Here is a 16550-nt window from a genome sequence, read left to right on the forward strand (position 1 = left end):
CAAAATGAGAGAGACAATCTTAGTATCTAAATTTGACTCATATTTTCATGATGTTTCTCCACTGGAATATTTTTCTTTACATGCCCAAACTTTCCACATTTCCAACATACCACATTCTTTCTATGGTTCCTGTTTCCATGTGTCCACTTCTAACTGTCATCATTGAGTTTGTTAAATTACTTTCACCACTTTTCATTCTTCTTTCTTTAGAAATAATTTGTCCAACAACTTCATCAAAGCTCAAAGTTTCCTTACCATACATCAAGACAAACTTCATAACCTCATAGGAAGACAAAAAAGACCAAATAGGTCTTCATTTTATATCTTCTTCAATCTCGACTCCAACAACCTCAAATCAAGAGACAATCTCATTGTTATTAGTAAGATTATCAGAGACTTTTGTAACATCACCCATGCGTAAATTACGAAACTTCTCCTTCAACAACAACTGATTTGAGATGTCCTTTCTTTTATATAAGCCTTTGAGTTTCTCCCAATGTTCCTTTGTTGTCAACATCTTTGTACATTTGCAAGAACATTGTTAACCAAACAAAAGCAAATAACACTTGCAGCTCCCAAATTTACGCCTTGTATAATCTAGATTGTATCAACATATCTTTAACTTGAGTTTGCCACAAGCCAAAATTGATCCTTCCATCAAATTTCTCTATCACATTTGATAGCACATACAAATGACATTGCAACTGAACAACCAAGGATGATTCTCAAATAACAATAACTTCATCTTTTCTTATGTGGAAGATTAGACTAAGCTACAACGACAAAACATACTAAGAATATCCTATTGAACCATAAGCTCCCATAAGCTCTCATACCGCTCTGATGGGAAAAACATCATGAAAAACATCAACGTCTTTCCCACAAGAATTACCCTACTAATATAGAAATAAGATATAAACAATCAACATAAGAATATAACATCAAAACTCCAAAATCGGAGAAAAAACCACGACCATTGTCTAATGACAACAAGAGAATAATGTGAAAATTTTTACAATACATAAAATACTCTTTCATGCATTTTACCCCAAATACACCCACATTCTCTAAAACAAAGTTTTAAATCAAACCTCATAACACTATTACAAAGTCAAATACAAACTTAAAAGTGTTTTTGATTGGATGTCTAAATGTCATGGACATTAAGTCCATTATATACCTACTATCACTAGCCCATTACTTATTCTAGATAATGTAAGACTTTCCAAAATGTATTATTTTCATTAACCCAATAGTTAAATACATAATACCTGATTCATGAACTTGCAATTTGCACGTAGCAACTCAATTAAGTTATTCCAACTTTAAATACAAACTTCTTCTTGGTAAGAAAAGAATAAGATCACACGTACTATATCAATTGTTAATGAAAGATAATAGGAAATTTTATAAATAAGAATTAACTTCGGGGGCTAAAATGCATGTCTGTACTTTCCATTCTGTCAGTTCCAATTAGTGATATCCTGTCGTCGTAGACTTCAATGTATCCAAATGCACTCGTACCGGGAGGACATTCCAAAGCAGCTTCAAAAACTCTATGGTGTATCCCATGAGAATCAATGGAGTATCCCCCTATATGATCATGCCCTGCGAGACAGGCCTTAACGCAATTGTATCTGTGTATCAAATTCATTACTTCATCATAATTCCACAACAGTGTATCCAAATTTGCCGCACCAGGATCCAGAGGCAAATGGCAACAGACAATCACCTTCTGATTCAATATTGTCGCATCCAGGAGAACACCATCTAACCATTCCATCTGTTCCTTTCCAAGACCCCCATTAAACATGACAAACCTTCTTTCAAGCCCATCCAAATTATCTGGACTGTTCTTATTTTCATTTGGATTCTTCTCCCGAAGGATTTTCATGGCCTCCAATGTTTTTGGATGATCTTGTGGCCAACCAATGGCACTGATGTCATAGGCATCCAGAACTACAAATCTATATTCAGGCACCGGTGAAAAATCATAGTATGCACGGCCATCAAGACTTTGGATCTTCAATAATGGAAGCAACTTGCTGCGAGGGAGATTGTATAGGCAGTGATTTCCAATCATATGATACACAGGTCCCCCCGTGAACTTCTCAAATTCGTCCACAACTTTCTGTACAGTACCAAGAGATTGATCTTTGGGACAAAACCCATCAACAATATCTCCAAAATTAATCACAAACATATGCTTCTGATGAATATTCCATTCTTTAACTGCTCTCTGCAACACAAGAATACTGTGCCTATAATACCGTGGAACACCAAGGAATGAGCGACCGTCAGGAATATCAGCATATTGTACATCAGAAATCAATCCAAAAGAAAAAAGTGGTTGCGTAGTAGCTAGTCCACGAGAAGAAACCATGGCGTCTCTCTCTAGGTGCCCCTATCACACATTAAACATTTATAAAGTCAACAAAGCAGTACTTTCCAAGAGCAATCTGATCTAAATTTACACAAACTGGAACCAATTATCTCATTCCCACCTTAGCAACCTCAGAGAATCAGAAGGTAAAGAATACAAACCATAAACAAAAAAGGTTGCTAACTTAGCCTGTGTTCAAATTATCTGCTCCTAAGATTTTGTTATGAAAAGTAGTTTCAATCCATCTAACTTTCATGTGGTCAAGTTCATCAAACCAAGATTAGAAAATGCAGTTTCCATTCCTCATCTTACATAAAGATAAGTAGTATATAAAAGCTGTATTTGTTATAAATTAAAACATTCGAGAATGAATTTCCTGTTTCACGCGTAAGGACAGAATAACTAACAAACATAAAACCATAGGCAGTTAGTGAATGAGAAAATAACCTCACTCCTGCTCTAAGTGTTTCATCCTGTGTCTGAGTAACTTGGGCGTTCTGCTATGTCACCCAACACATTTGTCAGTCCTCTTCTTTCTTTATTGTTTAGATTTATAGGGAATTTTGATTGAAGGGTTAGATATCTAAGGTTTCTGATTACATAAACCTGGTTAGAAGCACTTATTAATTGTAATAGAAGAAAATAAAAAGAAAAATGAAATAAATTTCTTCAGATATATAAGTTAATTCATAAAAACTTTCTCATTAATTTTTTCTAAACAGATTACTTTTTTAACTTAGGCACAAGTTAATAGAGTTCGTAGAAAACAGTATTTTATTTTTTCCTATTTACTTTTTGGAGAAGTGTTTCTCTTGAAAATGTTTATTCACATAGAGTCTACATACAGTAAAATAATAACGTGTTAGTAACGAGAGATTGGTGAACTGTGAGAGGGAGAACAAGACATGTAGAATGTCCAAAATGAGTCATGTCATGATGAAATTATATTTAGTGCAACCATAGCATAAATTCGCAGGACTAAATGGCTCCAACAGCAACCGCGATTCGAAATCATTCTCAGAGGATCACAGCCACGGGATATAAAATACATACCAGCAATCTATTAAGAAAAATCAAGAGGTAGAATCTACCATTACGAGTCACAACCGCATATGAATTAATTGCAGCCGTGTGACTCATTAAGCATATTTGAAAAATTAGTAGATCTTAAGTTCAATTAGCCAAGGACAAGAACACAATCTGATGGGCAAACTCGAATTAACAAGAACAGTAGAAGAATTAATTAGAACCTCACTTAATCACATCAGAAATTCAGTTTTCCTAAAAGCCCAAATTCGCTAGAACATTGATAAATGCGTTTGGCGAACACTAATACAAAAAGAATTGGTCTGGGTTCAGAACAGCATACATACAGAGAATAGAACAGTGAAATCGAGGGACGTACCGGTGTTACGTAATTTGAAACGGCAAATATTTTGTTGAAAACAGAGGCGCAGCAATGGCGTGAAGGTTAGGAAGAAGGTACTCAACCTCCATGGTCGACCTTCAAGCATTTTAAGACAAACAATCTTCCAGGTCCGTCAACGGGTAAATATTTTTTTTATGTGGGTTTGCTTGAATTTCTTTAAGATAATCTCATTTTTCTTCACTATTTTGTTACATATAAATACTCAATTTTTTTTTCAATATTTTCTTCTAATTGTTACTTATGAAAAATAAAAAAAAAAAAAAAATATATATATATATATATATATATATATATATATATATATATATATATATATATATATATATATAACAATAAAGGGGATTCCTCTTTTTGTGTCCACATTTCATAATACCCGTTTTACCCTTATAACAATAAAGGGGATTCCTCTTTTTGTGTCCACATTTCATAATACCCGTTTTACCCTTAATAAATAATTTACTTTTAATTATGTTTCTACAAATCTCTTTTGTTTTAACAATAAAGGGGATTCCTCTTTTTGTGTCCACATTTCATAATACCCATTTTACCCTTAATAAATAATTTACTTTTAATTATTTTTCTACAAATCTCTTTTGTTTTAAATTATTATTTAATTTTTTCTTTTACATATTTTATTTTTGTTATTTTTGTTTAAATTATTTTTATTATTGATCTTACATTTCTTGATAATTAAAAAATGCGAATACACAGGCGCGACAGCGCCTGTGTGTTTACTAGTCTATAACGATATATAAAGGGGATTCCCTCTTTTGTGTCCACATTTTATAATTCCAATTTTACCCTTTACAATTTAATTATTTATTAAATTTTAAAAAATTAATGTTACTTTTACAAGTTTTTATAAAACTATTTACTTATCTCCTTCTTCTTTTTTCTCCTACTATTCATCAACAGTTATTTTTCTCATATTTTCTCCATACATTTCACTTTAATTTTTATAAATATACTTTTATTTTGTTCATTAACTTAATAACATTATAATATCATCAATTATTATAATTCAAAAAATGCAAAAAATGCATACACACAGGCGCAATAGTGCTTGTGTTTACGCTAAAAATAAAGGAGATTCCTCTTTTTGTGTCCACATTTCATAATACCCGTTTTACCCTTAGTTATTTTAAAAATTAATTATTTTATAAATAATTTACTTTTAATCATTTTTTTACATATCTTATTTTTCTTTTAATCATTCCTCTCTTTTGTCTTAAATCATTATTTAAATTTTCTTTTTACATATCTTATTTTTTTTTAATTTTATATTTAACAACTATTTTAAAAATTATATATTTGTTATTGATCTTAAATTTTTTAATCATTTTTTTACATATCTTATTTTTCTTTTAATCATTCCTCTTTTTTGTCTTAAATCATTATTTAATTTTTTTTTACATATCTTATTTTATTTTAATTTTATATTTAACAACTATTTTAAAAATTATATATTTGTTATTGATCTTAAGTTTTTTGAAAATTAAAAAATGCGAATACACATGCACGACAGCGATCGTGTGTTCGCTATTATATATTAAGAAGATTCATGTTTTTGGTGTTATTTTTTATTTTAATTTTACCTTTTAAATAACTGTTTTTTTATTTATTTTATCATATTTTTTAAATTTAACCATGTTTAATATTAAATTAATAAAAATTATTTGTATTTATTTTTATAATTATAATTTTATTATTTTTTGATATCATATAAAAAATAAGTAAACATCTGTTTTCATTAACATCTATACTTTTATATTATTGTATTACATGGAGAGATTCCTAAAACAATTTAAAGTACCGTAAAATTAAAATTAAATTCTAACGCATACTAAAAAAAGATTAATTTTAACAAAGATTTATTAATGGAGGTTATAAAACCCTTTCATAATTTTATTCTATACAAATTCTAACGCATTTTTCTTCTTTATCTGATAGCTTCTTTGTATTTCTTATATTTTCTTTTTTAAATCTGTACATTTTGTTATAATTTTTATATTAAACTATCATTAAAAGTAAATTAAGAAATCAATAAATATTTAGATATATATATATATATTATTAGTTTTTTATGATTTACTAAGGTACCCATATAATCATGGGACACTTTTAATTTTCTATAGAATAATAAATTATTTTTCTTTAATTTCTCGATAAAAACGTGATTTTCCTTAAATATTTAATAATGCATTTATAGAAACTAAAAATAAAGTATACAAGTTTTAATGTAATTGTCTTTTGAAAAATAGTTCCAAAACTTTGTTTGTTATCTAATTGCTTTTTAGTTATAAGTTTAAAGGGTTTTAAAAGAAATACAATCATTTTAATTTTTAAAACTTTTATTAAATAACTTTAACCTTTTTGAATAACACGTTTTAGGAGAGTAATTTTTTTTTTTAAATTTGCGATGCTTTACGAGAATATATGTCTTTTTGGTAAGGATGTTTGAAAGAACTTGAAATTCTAGAATTTTATTAAAGTGATTGAACTTTGAAATAAATAATTTTAAATTCCACCTAAAAAAAAGCAAGAATTCAAAATTCTTCTTATTCTTAAATTCATATTTTGGTTTTTGTAATTTTTGTTGATTTTGGTTTGGATCGATTCAGCTTATCATGAGTTTGGGTACACTAGACTTCACTTAATATGAGGTCATCCCAACTTACTTTGACATGACTCTAACCTCATGTTTCGACCCAACTGGACTTAGTCAAACTTGACCTAGTTTCTTTCAATCCTAGTTAAGTCTAATCCCACTTATACTACAAGAAATCAGCTTATTATCTATGTTAGTTTTTCGTAGGTAATGTTCTCTTTTCGTAGATAATGCGTTGCTATCTACGAATTACCTACGAAACAAATTTTGTAGGTATTAAGCTGATAGGTAACTTTATCTACGAGATTATGTTTCGTAGATAAAGTACCTACGAATACTATCTACGAAAGAAAGACGTAGATAATTATCTATGAATAACCTACAAACACGACTATCTACGAAAATAGTTTTTGGATAATTTATAACTGGAGTTATCTACAAAATATTTTGTAGGTAACTTATCTACGAAAACTGTCGTAGGTAATTTATCTGCGATATTTTGCATATATAATTTACCTACGAAATTCTTCGTAAGTAAGTTATCTACAAAAATTATCGTATGTAATTATCTCCAACATTCTGCATATGTAAATTACCTACGAAGATCTTCGTAGGTAATTATCTACGACAACCTTCGTAGATAATTTACATACGAAACATCCTAGCATTCAAATAACACCTTCAAATATAACAACATAGTTTTTCAAAGGTTTAGCACCATTCATATCATCACATCAAAACATTAAAACTACAAATATAAAATAAAGTAGATAACACAGATTAAGAAACTAACAAATAATCTACATAGGTCAAGTCCCACAATTTAAAAATTAACTAATTTTACCCCTAGTTCAACAAGTCCTACAGTTACAAACCTAACTATTATGCAAATTACTTAATAGGTTCTACTAATCAAATAACTTTGATTACAATGCATAGAGTCTTTCCAAACACCATGAGTATAGTCTCTTGAGACACTACGAGTATTAACCTATCCAGGTATCACGAATATCAACCTCTCTTGGTGCGTATAATCTCTCTAGATAATAAATATCAACCTCTTCAAGTATAACCTTCCTAATCTCTCCATGAGATTGAGATCAGGAACTCTCAAATGGAATAATGAGAAACACTCTTAAAGTAAGAGAGTACAAATAAAGCTCACTTAAGCATACTTCACAAAGTGAAGAATTTTACAAGTAGTTAAGCACACACACCCTCTGTTTTTCATGACTATTGAAATTTTACTTTCTTTTTCTCTTTCTTGTTTCTTGTGTATTTCACTTTTTGCTCGTGCTCATTTTCTTTGTATTCTTCTTCACCTTGGTCTTTGTATGTATCCTCATCTTTGAATCTTTTCTATTTAATTATCTTCATATCAATATCCTGATTTTGCTTTGCTCATTAAGGAAAGTTATGATATAATCTTTAAGCTTTTCTTTCATTCTCGATTTACTCCTTTCCTTTTTTGAATTTTATCTTCAATATGTATTTCTTCAATCTTTAATTCATATAATCATTGTAGCACACAGGCATTTAGTTGATATTCTCATTGAATGATTCCATTATTTGTTTCTATATTCGTATTTTCTTTCTTTTTTTTCCTCAAAATATTTGACAATTTGTAATCTATATATAGTAGAACTTGATCATAATGAATATCCATCTTCTCAATTCAACATTCTCCTGATATAAACTTCAAGATGTTTTTTGGATATTATAATCTTCAATATGCCTTTGTGATATTTTTCCATATAATCTTCAAAATGATCTTCATGAATTATTTCTCTCTTTGACATTGATGCAAGTGATTGCAAGTATTGATTTTCATTGGAATTGAAATTGTTTGGATTGTTTGTATATACTATGAGTTAGCCTTAGTTTCCCGTTTGAGATTCAATACGAAAATTATGTATTGTCCCTAAGTTTTCATTTTGAAGAAACTACTTTTTTTTAATTAGATATAAGGGGATACAATACTAATAATTTAAATGTATTGAATCTTGAATTGTCTGATTGGACAATTTAAGAAGATTAATCACTTTCTAGTAGTTTATTAGTGCATATATATTTTAAAATACATATTTTAATATTCATGAATATTTGTCAATTGTATTTTGTATTGATCTTCGAGTGCATATTTCATTGTGGTTTATAATCACTTTCATTTCGTGTATCCTGAAGGTCAATGCGAAATGCTGGAAAAATTTCATGAAATTTAAGATATGTATTTTAAAAGTAATATGAACCAATAAAATAAAGAAAGTGAATCTTCTTAAATGGGATAGGGTCACACCTTGATTACGACGTGAGCATTGATTCAAAGATTACTGCAATTGTTCACGCAATTTTAATATGGATCGAGATTAGATTAATTTACTACGTATCAGCGCTAAGTATGAGAATGGAGTAGAGGAATTTATAAAATTTGCGCAACGTTATGAAGGAAGAAGTGATGATGAGGTGAAATTTATATGTCCTTGTGTCAACTGTTTGAATGGGAGAAAATTGAATGCAACTCAAGTTAGGGAACATCTTATTTGTGATGGTTTCCTTAGAAGTTATACAATATGGACATGGTACAACGAATTAATAAACATTCCAACTGTTTCTCGAACTGAACATATTGTCCATTCCACCATGAAAGAGCAACGGCAAGAGCGATGTGAAGAGCGAGTAGAAGAAGACAATATGGAGGACATGATACAGGATGTTGGCGTTGAAGCTTTTGCACAAGCGCGTGTGTATGAGACGATGTCTGCTGATGCGGAAACTCCATTGTATGTTGGTTCAACAAAGTTCACGCGATTATCAGCGTTTTTAAGACTTATGAATTTGAAAGTGACCAATGGTTGGACAGATAAAAGCTTCACAGAATTGCTCGTGCTCTTGAGTGAAATGCTTCCCGAGGGAAATACTCTACCCACTCGAAACTATGACGCCAAGAAAATTCTTTGTCTGATGGGTATGAAGTATAAAAGGATACACGCATGTCCTAATGATTGCATATTAGACAAAAAAGAATTTGAAGATTTGAAAAATGTCCAAAGTGTGGGTCATCAAGGTACAAGCAGAAAAGAAATAATGAAGATAGTGGTCAAATAGAGAAGGAAGGATCTGCTTTGAAAGTAGTCCGGTACCTTCCAATCATGCCCAGACATAAGCATTTGTTTGCAAATCCTAAAGATGCTAAAATCCTTAGATGACATGCAACTGAGAGAAGATGTGATGGACTCCTTCGTCATCTAGCTGATTCAATGCAATGGAAAAATATTGATCAAGAATTTCCCAAGTTCGATGAAGAATGTAGAAATATTCGTTTTGACTTAGCTATCGATGGAATAATCCATTTGATAATTTAAGTACAAACCACAGTTGTTGGCACGTTATATTATTCATTTATAACTTATCTCTTGGATTCTGCATAAAGAAAAAATACATGATGTTGTCTATGATGATATCTGGTACAAAACAGCCTGGAAATGGCATAGATGTATATTTCAATCCTCTAGTTGAAGACTTGAAGTTGTTGTGGGTTGATGGTGTTGAAGTATTTGATGTTGTTGCTTCTAAAACTTTCATGATGCATGCAATGTTATTTTGCACCATTAATGACTTTCCAGCTTATGGTAATTTGTCGGGTACAGTGTCAAGGGTCATAAAGCATGTCCTATATGTGAAGAAAACACTGCATCTCATCAGTTGAAAAATGGAAGGAAGACCGTGTATCTGCACCATCGAAGGTTTTTACAAGTTAATCATCCTTATCGAAGGTTAAAGAAAGCATTCAATGGACATCAAGAGAATGACAAAGCACCAACTCCATTAACTGGCATTTAAATTCATGAAAAAGTTAATAAAGTACATCATGTATTTGGTAAAACGTCCAAGAAGTCATCTGCATCTAGCCCTTGGAAGAAAAAATCAATATTCTTTGATCTTCCATATTGGTCGAAGTTACAAGTTAGGCATTGCATAGATGCGATGCATGTAGAGAAGAATGTGTGTGATAGCTTGATTGGTACACTACTTAACATTCAAGGAAAGACAAAAGATGGAGTAAATGGTCGTTTGGATTTGGTTGAAATGAAGATCCGAGAAGACTTGGCACCAAGAGAGGTTGGTAGGCGTACTTATTTGCCCCCTGCATGTTACACTATGTCCAGACAAGAGAAGATAAGTTTTTTCTTATGTTTAAAGAGTGTCAATGTACCTCAAGGATACTCTTCAAATATTCAGAGTTTAGTGTCCATGCAAGACTTGAAGCTTGTTGGCCTAAAGTCTCACGATTGCCACATCTTAATGCAACAGTTGTTACTTGTAGCTATTCGTGGAATTTTACCCAAAAATGTTAGACAAACTATAATGCGTTTATGTGCATTCTTCTCTTAAATTTGTTGCAAAGTCATTGATCCTTTAAAGTTAGATGAACTTCAAGCCGAGATTGTTATCATCTTGTGTCAACTAGAGATGTTTTTCCCTCCATCATTTTTTGACATCATGGTACATTTACTTGTTCATCTAGTGAGAGAAATTAAGTTTTGTGGACCAGTATACTTAAGATGGATGTATCCCATTGAACGTTACATGAAGATTTTGAAAGGGTATGTGAAAAATCAATATCGTCCAGAAGCTTTAATGATCGAAAGGTATATTGCTGAAGAAAGTATCGAGTTTTGTTCAGATTACATGGCAAAAGCAAAACCGATAGGAGTTCCTCAAAGATCATGGTTGAACAGGTGTTCTATAAGTAACAACATCCGAGGGGTGAATGTGGTTAGCAAAGATCGTGAAGAGTTGATGCAAGCACACCTATACATATTGAACAACACAGATGAGGTAATGTCTTACTTATCTGCACACAAAGTCATTGTGAAAGAGAACAATCCAAGACAATAAGAGAAATGGCATTTGATGGAGCATAATAGAACATTCATGCCTTGGTTTGATATGTCTTGGCTAAGGTAAAATGTCTTGCATGGTGTTCCCTCCAAGTTTGATATTTCTATCCATATATTTATAATTGTTTGATTTGATTTTCTTCCTTAATTGATTTTAATGTTGTTGATATAATATAGTGTAATAGACAAACTGGCTCATATGAGTGCAGTTACTATATAATGCAATGGATGACAACAATTGTGCGTGCTCGTATTACAACTAATTGGAAAACGGTAATATATTTTTGAATTAAAACAATTACTTTGCAATATTCTAAAGTTTGGTATACTAAAGTTGTCTTTCTATATACTAACTTAACTTAATGTCTTATTTTGCAGACATTCAAGAGTCCTTTGCCAATTCCTGTTAAGTCCATAAAGTTTGGTAGGATAGCATGTGCAAAATTCATAATTCAAATGTACAATAGTATTGATTAGGATATATGTATTTGGATTGTGTATATTTCAATATCTTTTAAATGTTTTTGGATTGTGGATGTTTGAGAAAATATTTTGTTCTGGTTTGTGCTCCTTTGTGAAAAAAATATGCAGGTTTAATTATGGGAATCACAATAAAACAAAAAATTTATTTAAAAAAAATAGTGGAATAGGCATCGGTTCTTACCAAGACCGAAGCAAAAAGGTACTTTATGGTCTCAGTTCTTACCATAACCGAGGCCAAAGAGTCTGTAAAAATTTTAGTTAAAAAAATATATTTTTACCATATGGCTTCGGTTCTCGTGGACCCAAGACAGAAAAGGAACCATGTGGCTCCGGTTAATTTAGAACCGAGGCATAAAAGGGACTTTATGGCCTCGGCTAACAACCGATGCCAAATGGCCTCGTCCCAATATGCCTCGGTTCCAGACCCGAGGAGAAATGAGGAAAATAACCGGGACAAAAAGTCCTTACTGCACTGGTGTAAGACCGACTCGACTCAATTTAAGACTGGATCGACTTGGCTAGAGCCCAACCCAATGCTATCTTACATGGTTTTGCTTGATGTAAGATTTCATAACTTGAAAATAATCTCGTTGAACTTGAACTGAGAATGAGTTTTGCAAATGTAAAATGAAACACAAATAACATAATCAAGATCAACTACAAAAGATGATTGATATTGACATTTTTTTAATGGTTAAATTTTCTTTTAGTGCCTGAACTTTAACGTGATATTGACACGTCAAAAAAAGTTAACGTAATTAGGTTAAAAGTACTATATTTATTCATTTTTAAAGTTTGAGAACCAAAATCTATCAAAGTTTCACTAAATTTAAATTACCTTATCCAAACAAAACATTTAAAAAATTAAACAATTTGAAATAAAATCAATTAGAATTTAATATATTTAAATACCTTAAAAATTATAAAATTTCTTACCTAGATATATTGTGAATTGACTTTATCTTGAGTCGATGTGATACTTCTGACACAACCTCCTCATGCCGAGACATACACATCTCGAGCATGAGACTAGATATTAATGGATGATCCGATAGCAAGTAGAACAATAAACCCTAGAATTAATAAATCTTGTTAGGATATACTCTAAACCAAGATTGTGATACCATGTTAAAAGGTGGACTTTAAGCCAACACACCCCTTAAGATAAGCTCTAGGTCATGGTTTTGATACCATGATAAGAAATTGATTTTAAGTCTAATTCAACCCTACAAAATCAACTTGTAATATGAGGTTTACACCTAACCTACTTATATATTATGAATTGACCTTATCTCTAAGCGGTATTCTTCCAACAAAAAATCATAAAACTCCCTACTATCTTGATCAAGATTAAGCTTTTTTTTAGTTCCAAAATGGTGATTGTTTTAAAAATTCAATACGTACGTATGCAAATTTTTTAATCATACCCTTACATATAAGTTGACTAATTAAGACTATTTTTAGATAAACATTAATAACTTGCTTTTTTATACTATACTTACAATGAAATATTAATATTGTTTCTATTTCTGAGTTAAAATAGTATGGAAAATTGTTTTGTGAGAGTAAAAAAGTAGTTGAAAATAATATAGAAATGGAAAAAGAAGTGTAAGATAAGAGAAATGGGAAATGAAGGAAAGGTACACAATAGTTTTACAAAATCAATAACAATCACAATTACAGTCCGAATGTAAAGCATGTTCACAATCACAATCACAATCTCAAAAGAAAGGAACAACCAGCTCAACTAAGTTACTTCAAATTGAAACTTCTTTTGGTAGACTAAAACAAGATCATAGGTACTCTATCAATGGTTAATAAAAGATAATATGTATTCTTCCAATATATCTTTAGAATCTTCCTAGTTCTTTATAAAGAAATACAAAAATACTTTCAATACTTACCATATAAAAAAAAAATAAAAGAAGGGCCAATTAAAAGATGTTGAAGGATGATTTAGAATAATTCTTCTTCCAAAGCATCAAAACGTCAAGTCATACAAACTAACTTGTAGGGTAAAAATGCATGTCTGTACTTTTCATTCTGTCAGTTCCCACAAGAGATATTCTGTCATCATAGACATCAATGTGTCCAAATGCATTTGTACCAAGAGGACATTCCAAAGCAGCTTCAAGAATTCTATGGTGTATCCCATGAGAATCAATAGAGTATCCTCCTTTATGATAATGTCCAGCAAGACATACCTTAACACAGTTGTACCTATGTATCAAATTCATTATTTCATCATAATTCCACAACAGTCCCTTCTCACTTGCAGCGCCAGCATCTAAAGGCAGATGGCAACAAATAACCACCTTCTGCTTCTTTTTTGTTGCTTCCAGGAGAACACCATCCAACCATTCCATCTGTTCCTTTCCAATGGCTCCATTGAACATGAGAAACCTTCTTTCAAGCCCCTCCATACCTGTTGGACTATTTTTATTTTCATTTGGGTTCTTCTCCCTCAGGATTTTCATGGCCTCCAATGTTTTTGGATGGTCTTGGGGCCAACCAATGGCACTGATGTCATAACCATCTAGAACTACGAACCTATATTCAGGCACTGGTGAGAAATCATAGTATGCACGGCCATCAAGAGTTTGGATCTTCAATAATGGAAGTAATTTGCTGCGAGGGAGATTGTATAGGCAGTGATTGCCAATCATATGATACACAGGTCCTCCCCTGAACATCTCAAATTCGTCCACAACCTTCTGTACTGCACCAAGAGATTGATCTTTGGGGCAAAACCCATCAACAATATCTCCAAAATTTATCACAAATTTATGCTTCTGATGAGTGTTCCATTCTTTAACTGCTCTCTGCAACACAAGAATACTGTGCCTATAGTACCGTGGAACACCAAGGAATGAGCGACCATCAGGAATATCAGCATATTGGACATCAGAAATCAATCCAAAAGAAAAAAGTGGCTGTGTAGTAGTAAGTCCATTAGAAGAAAGTACCATGTCTCTCTCTACCTGACCCTGTCATACATTCAACATTTATAGTCATTAAAGTAGTACACTCCACGAGCAATCTTATCTAAAGTCACACAAAAAGGAACAGATTATCTCACCCTCAACCCCAGACATTATTCAAAGAACTAGAAGAGAGAAAATACACAACACAAACAAAAAACAAGCGTATTACTGGGCTGCTAAGTTGGCCTGTTTTAAATTATCTGAATCCTGACATTTTCTTATCAAACAAGAGTACTTTCACCCTCCTACCCCTTACACAGGGCCAATGATTCTAATGAATGAAGGCCAAAGCAACAGGTATATGAGATGAACAAGCTCTCTTTTATTTCCCATTTTCGTGGATACAAAGTTGAGGTCCTAACTCCTGAGGATGATTAGAAAGGGGGGTTTCAGAAGTTGCTGAGTTTTGGGAAGATGAAAAAAGGTTAGTGGCTAAAAAATACGATGAAGCAAAAAATACGCTTTTCAATTCAACGAATTAGGGTTCATCGCCACATAATTCAAGAGAAAGTGCGGTATGAGAAGCAAAATTCGGAACTTGAATTTGAATCTTTGTATTTGAATTCCTATTATCTGCTAGCTGCAACAATGTCATCAAATCATGGATTTTGCTTCCGGTTCTTCCATAATTCTATATGGTATCAGACTAAGGTTCAAGCATAACAGCATTGTTTGCGATGTCTCAAGAAAAAAAACGCCCTGTTCAATCTACCATCACCAGTCACATTCACAGTTAAGCACAATTCAGCCACAACAGGATTTCGGTTATATTAAGTATATTGCCTCAAGGATTTTGGTTTAACTATTATGTTAGAACCCTTTTTGTGGTTTGGATTAAACTTTAGTAGAAGTGTATTTACGTGACAATCTAGACTGGTGAATAATTGTGATTGTGAAATTTGAGGCTTATGAAGGATAGCATTAGAGATTGAGATTCCCAAAAGGCCCAGATTGCATTAAGAAAATGAGACTGCGAGTGACCTTGCTATGCCGAAAGAGATAATTGATTTTTGCAAAGAAAGAATGAAGAAATTGGTTTGGGTGAGTTAAATAAGGTGAGAGAGGGATTAGAGGGACGTACAGGTTAAGTGTTTGTTGAAAACGAAGAAGCCAACGCCAATAGATACAGAACTTCCGGTACGCTATATTATACAAAACTCTCTTGCGTACTGCCAGGAACATCCTCATCTACTTCCACATCCAATTTTAAAATGAGATTCCCTTTTTACATGAAAATAAATTTGTTCTTATGATCCAACAATTAGATATTAAATAGTTTAATATTTTTTCTTTGAATAAGTCTTTTCTATCTAAACTAGTAATATTAATCAATTTTAATTAATTACTAGTTTCTCTTTATTGATTTAAAGCATTGTTACATTAATTTCCACATTTTATAATTTTCATCAGTGTGATTTTTTACATATCATCATATAATAAAAGATTAATTACTTTTATGCGTAAAGTTAACTCCTCTTTAATTTAGATTATATAAAACTTTAAAAGGTAATTCAACAGATATTAAAAATAATACAACAATTAATTATCTTTACGAAATTAAAAAAACATAATATTAGGCAAAAAGAATTAAAAATAAGAAATTATCAAAAAATTAAAATAAACTACAAGTTATAACATAGTCTAATTATTTTGCAGTTTATAAGTTAAAAGTTTCTAAATAAATTACTTCAAATACTTTATCTAACACTTCTATATTAATCAAACTAACTTATAAATTAATTAAATAAGCGAATAGCTAAAC

The 16550-nt window shown here is 31.3% G+C and overlaps 2 protein-coding genes across 3 annotated transcripts; both read right to left on the bottom strand.

Annotated features, from left to right (window-relative positions):
* Positions 1 to 1222: 1222 nt before the first annotated feature.
* LOC114162277 (manganese-dependent ADP-ribose/CDP-alcohol diphosphatase-like) lies at positions 1223 to 3931 on the bottom strand. 2 transcript variants are annotated; one of them, XM_028046103.1, is made up of 3 exons: positions 3789 to 3924; positions 2831 to 2880; positions 1223 to 2404 (listed from the first exon to the last, which is right to left on the bottom strand). In XM_028046103.1, exon 3 carries the CDS (start codon positions 2381 to 2383, stop codon positions 1421 to 1423), a length of 963 nt encoding a protein of 320 aa, XP_027901904.1. In that variant the 5' UTR covers positions 2384 to 2404; positions 2831 to 2880; positions 3789 to 3924; the 3' UTR covers positions 1223 to 1420. The 2 variants fall into 2 exon arrangements, with proteins under 2 accessions (XP_027901904.1, XP_027901903.1); XM_028046102.1 differs by lacking the exon at positions 2831 to 2880 and having other exon boundaries at positions 3789 to 3931.
* Positions 3932 to 13618: 9687 nt separating this feature from the next.
* Positions 13619 to 16004, bottom strand: LOC114164439 (manganese-dependent ADP-ribose/CDP-alcohol diphosphatase-like). Its single transcript, XM_028049113.1, has 2 exons — positions 15870 to 16004; positions 13619 to 14791 (listed from the first exon to the last, which is right to left on the bottom strand). Exon 2 carries the CDS (start codon positions 14771 to 14773, stop codon positions 13808 to 13810), a length of 966 nt encoding a protein of 321 aa, XP_027904914.1. The 5' UTR covers positions 14774 to 14791; positions 15870 to 16004; the 3' UTR covers positions 13619 to 13807.
* Between the last annotated feature and the right edge of the window lie 546 nt (positions 16005 to 16550).

This window comes from Vigna unguiculata, chromosome 9 (assembly GCF_004118075.2).
Source record: "Vigna unguiculata cultivar IT97K-499-35 chromosome 9, ASM411807v1, whole genome shotgun sequence".
Classification (NCBI taxonomy): domain Eukaryota; kingdom Viridiplantae; phylum Streptophyta; class Magnoliopsida; order Fabales; family Fabaceae; genus Vigna; species Vigna unguiculata.

Excerpts from the sequence above, each read along its gene's own strand:
- LOC114162277 (XM_028046102.1), bottom strand. The coding sequence starts at position 2,383 with ATGGTTTCTTCTCGTGGACTAGCTACTACGCAACCACTTTTTTCTTTT.
- LOC114164439 (XM_028049113.1), bottom strand. The coding sequence starts at position 14,773 with ATGGTACTTTCTTCTAATGGACTTACTACTACACAGCCACTTTTTTCT.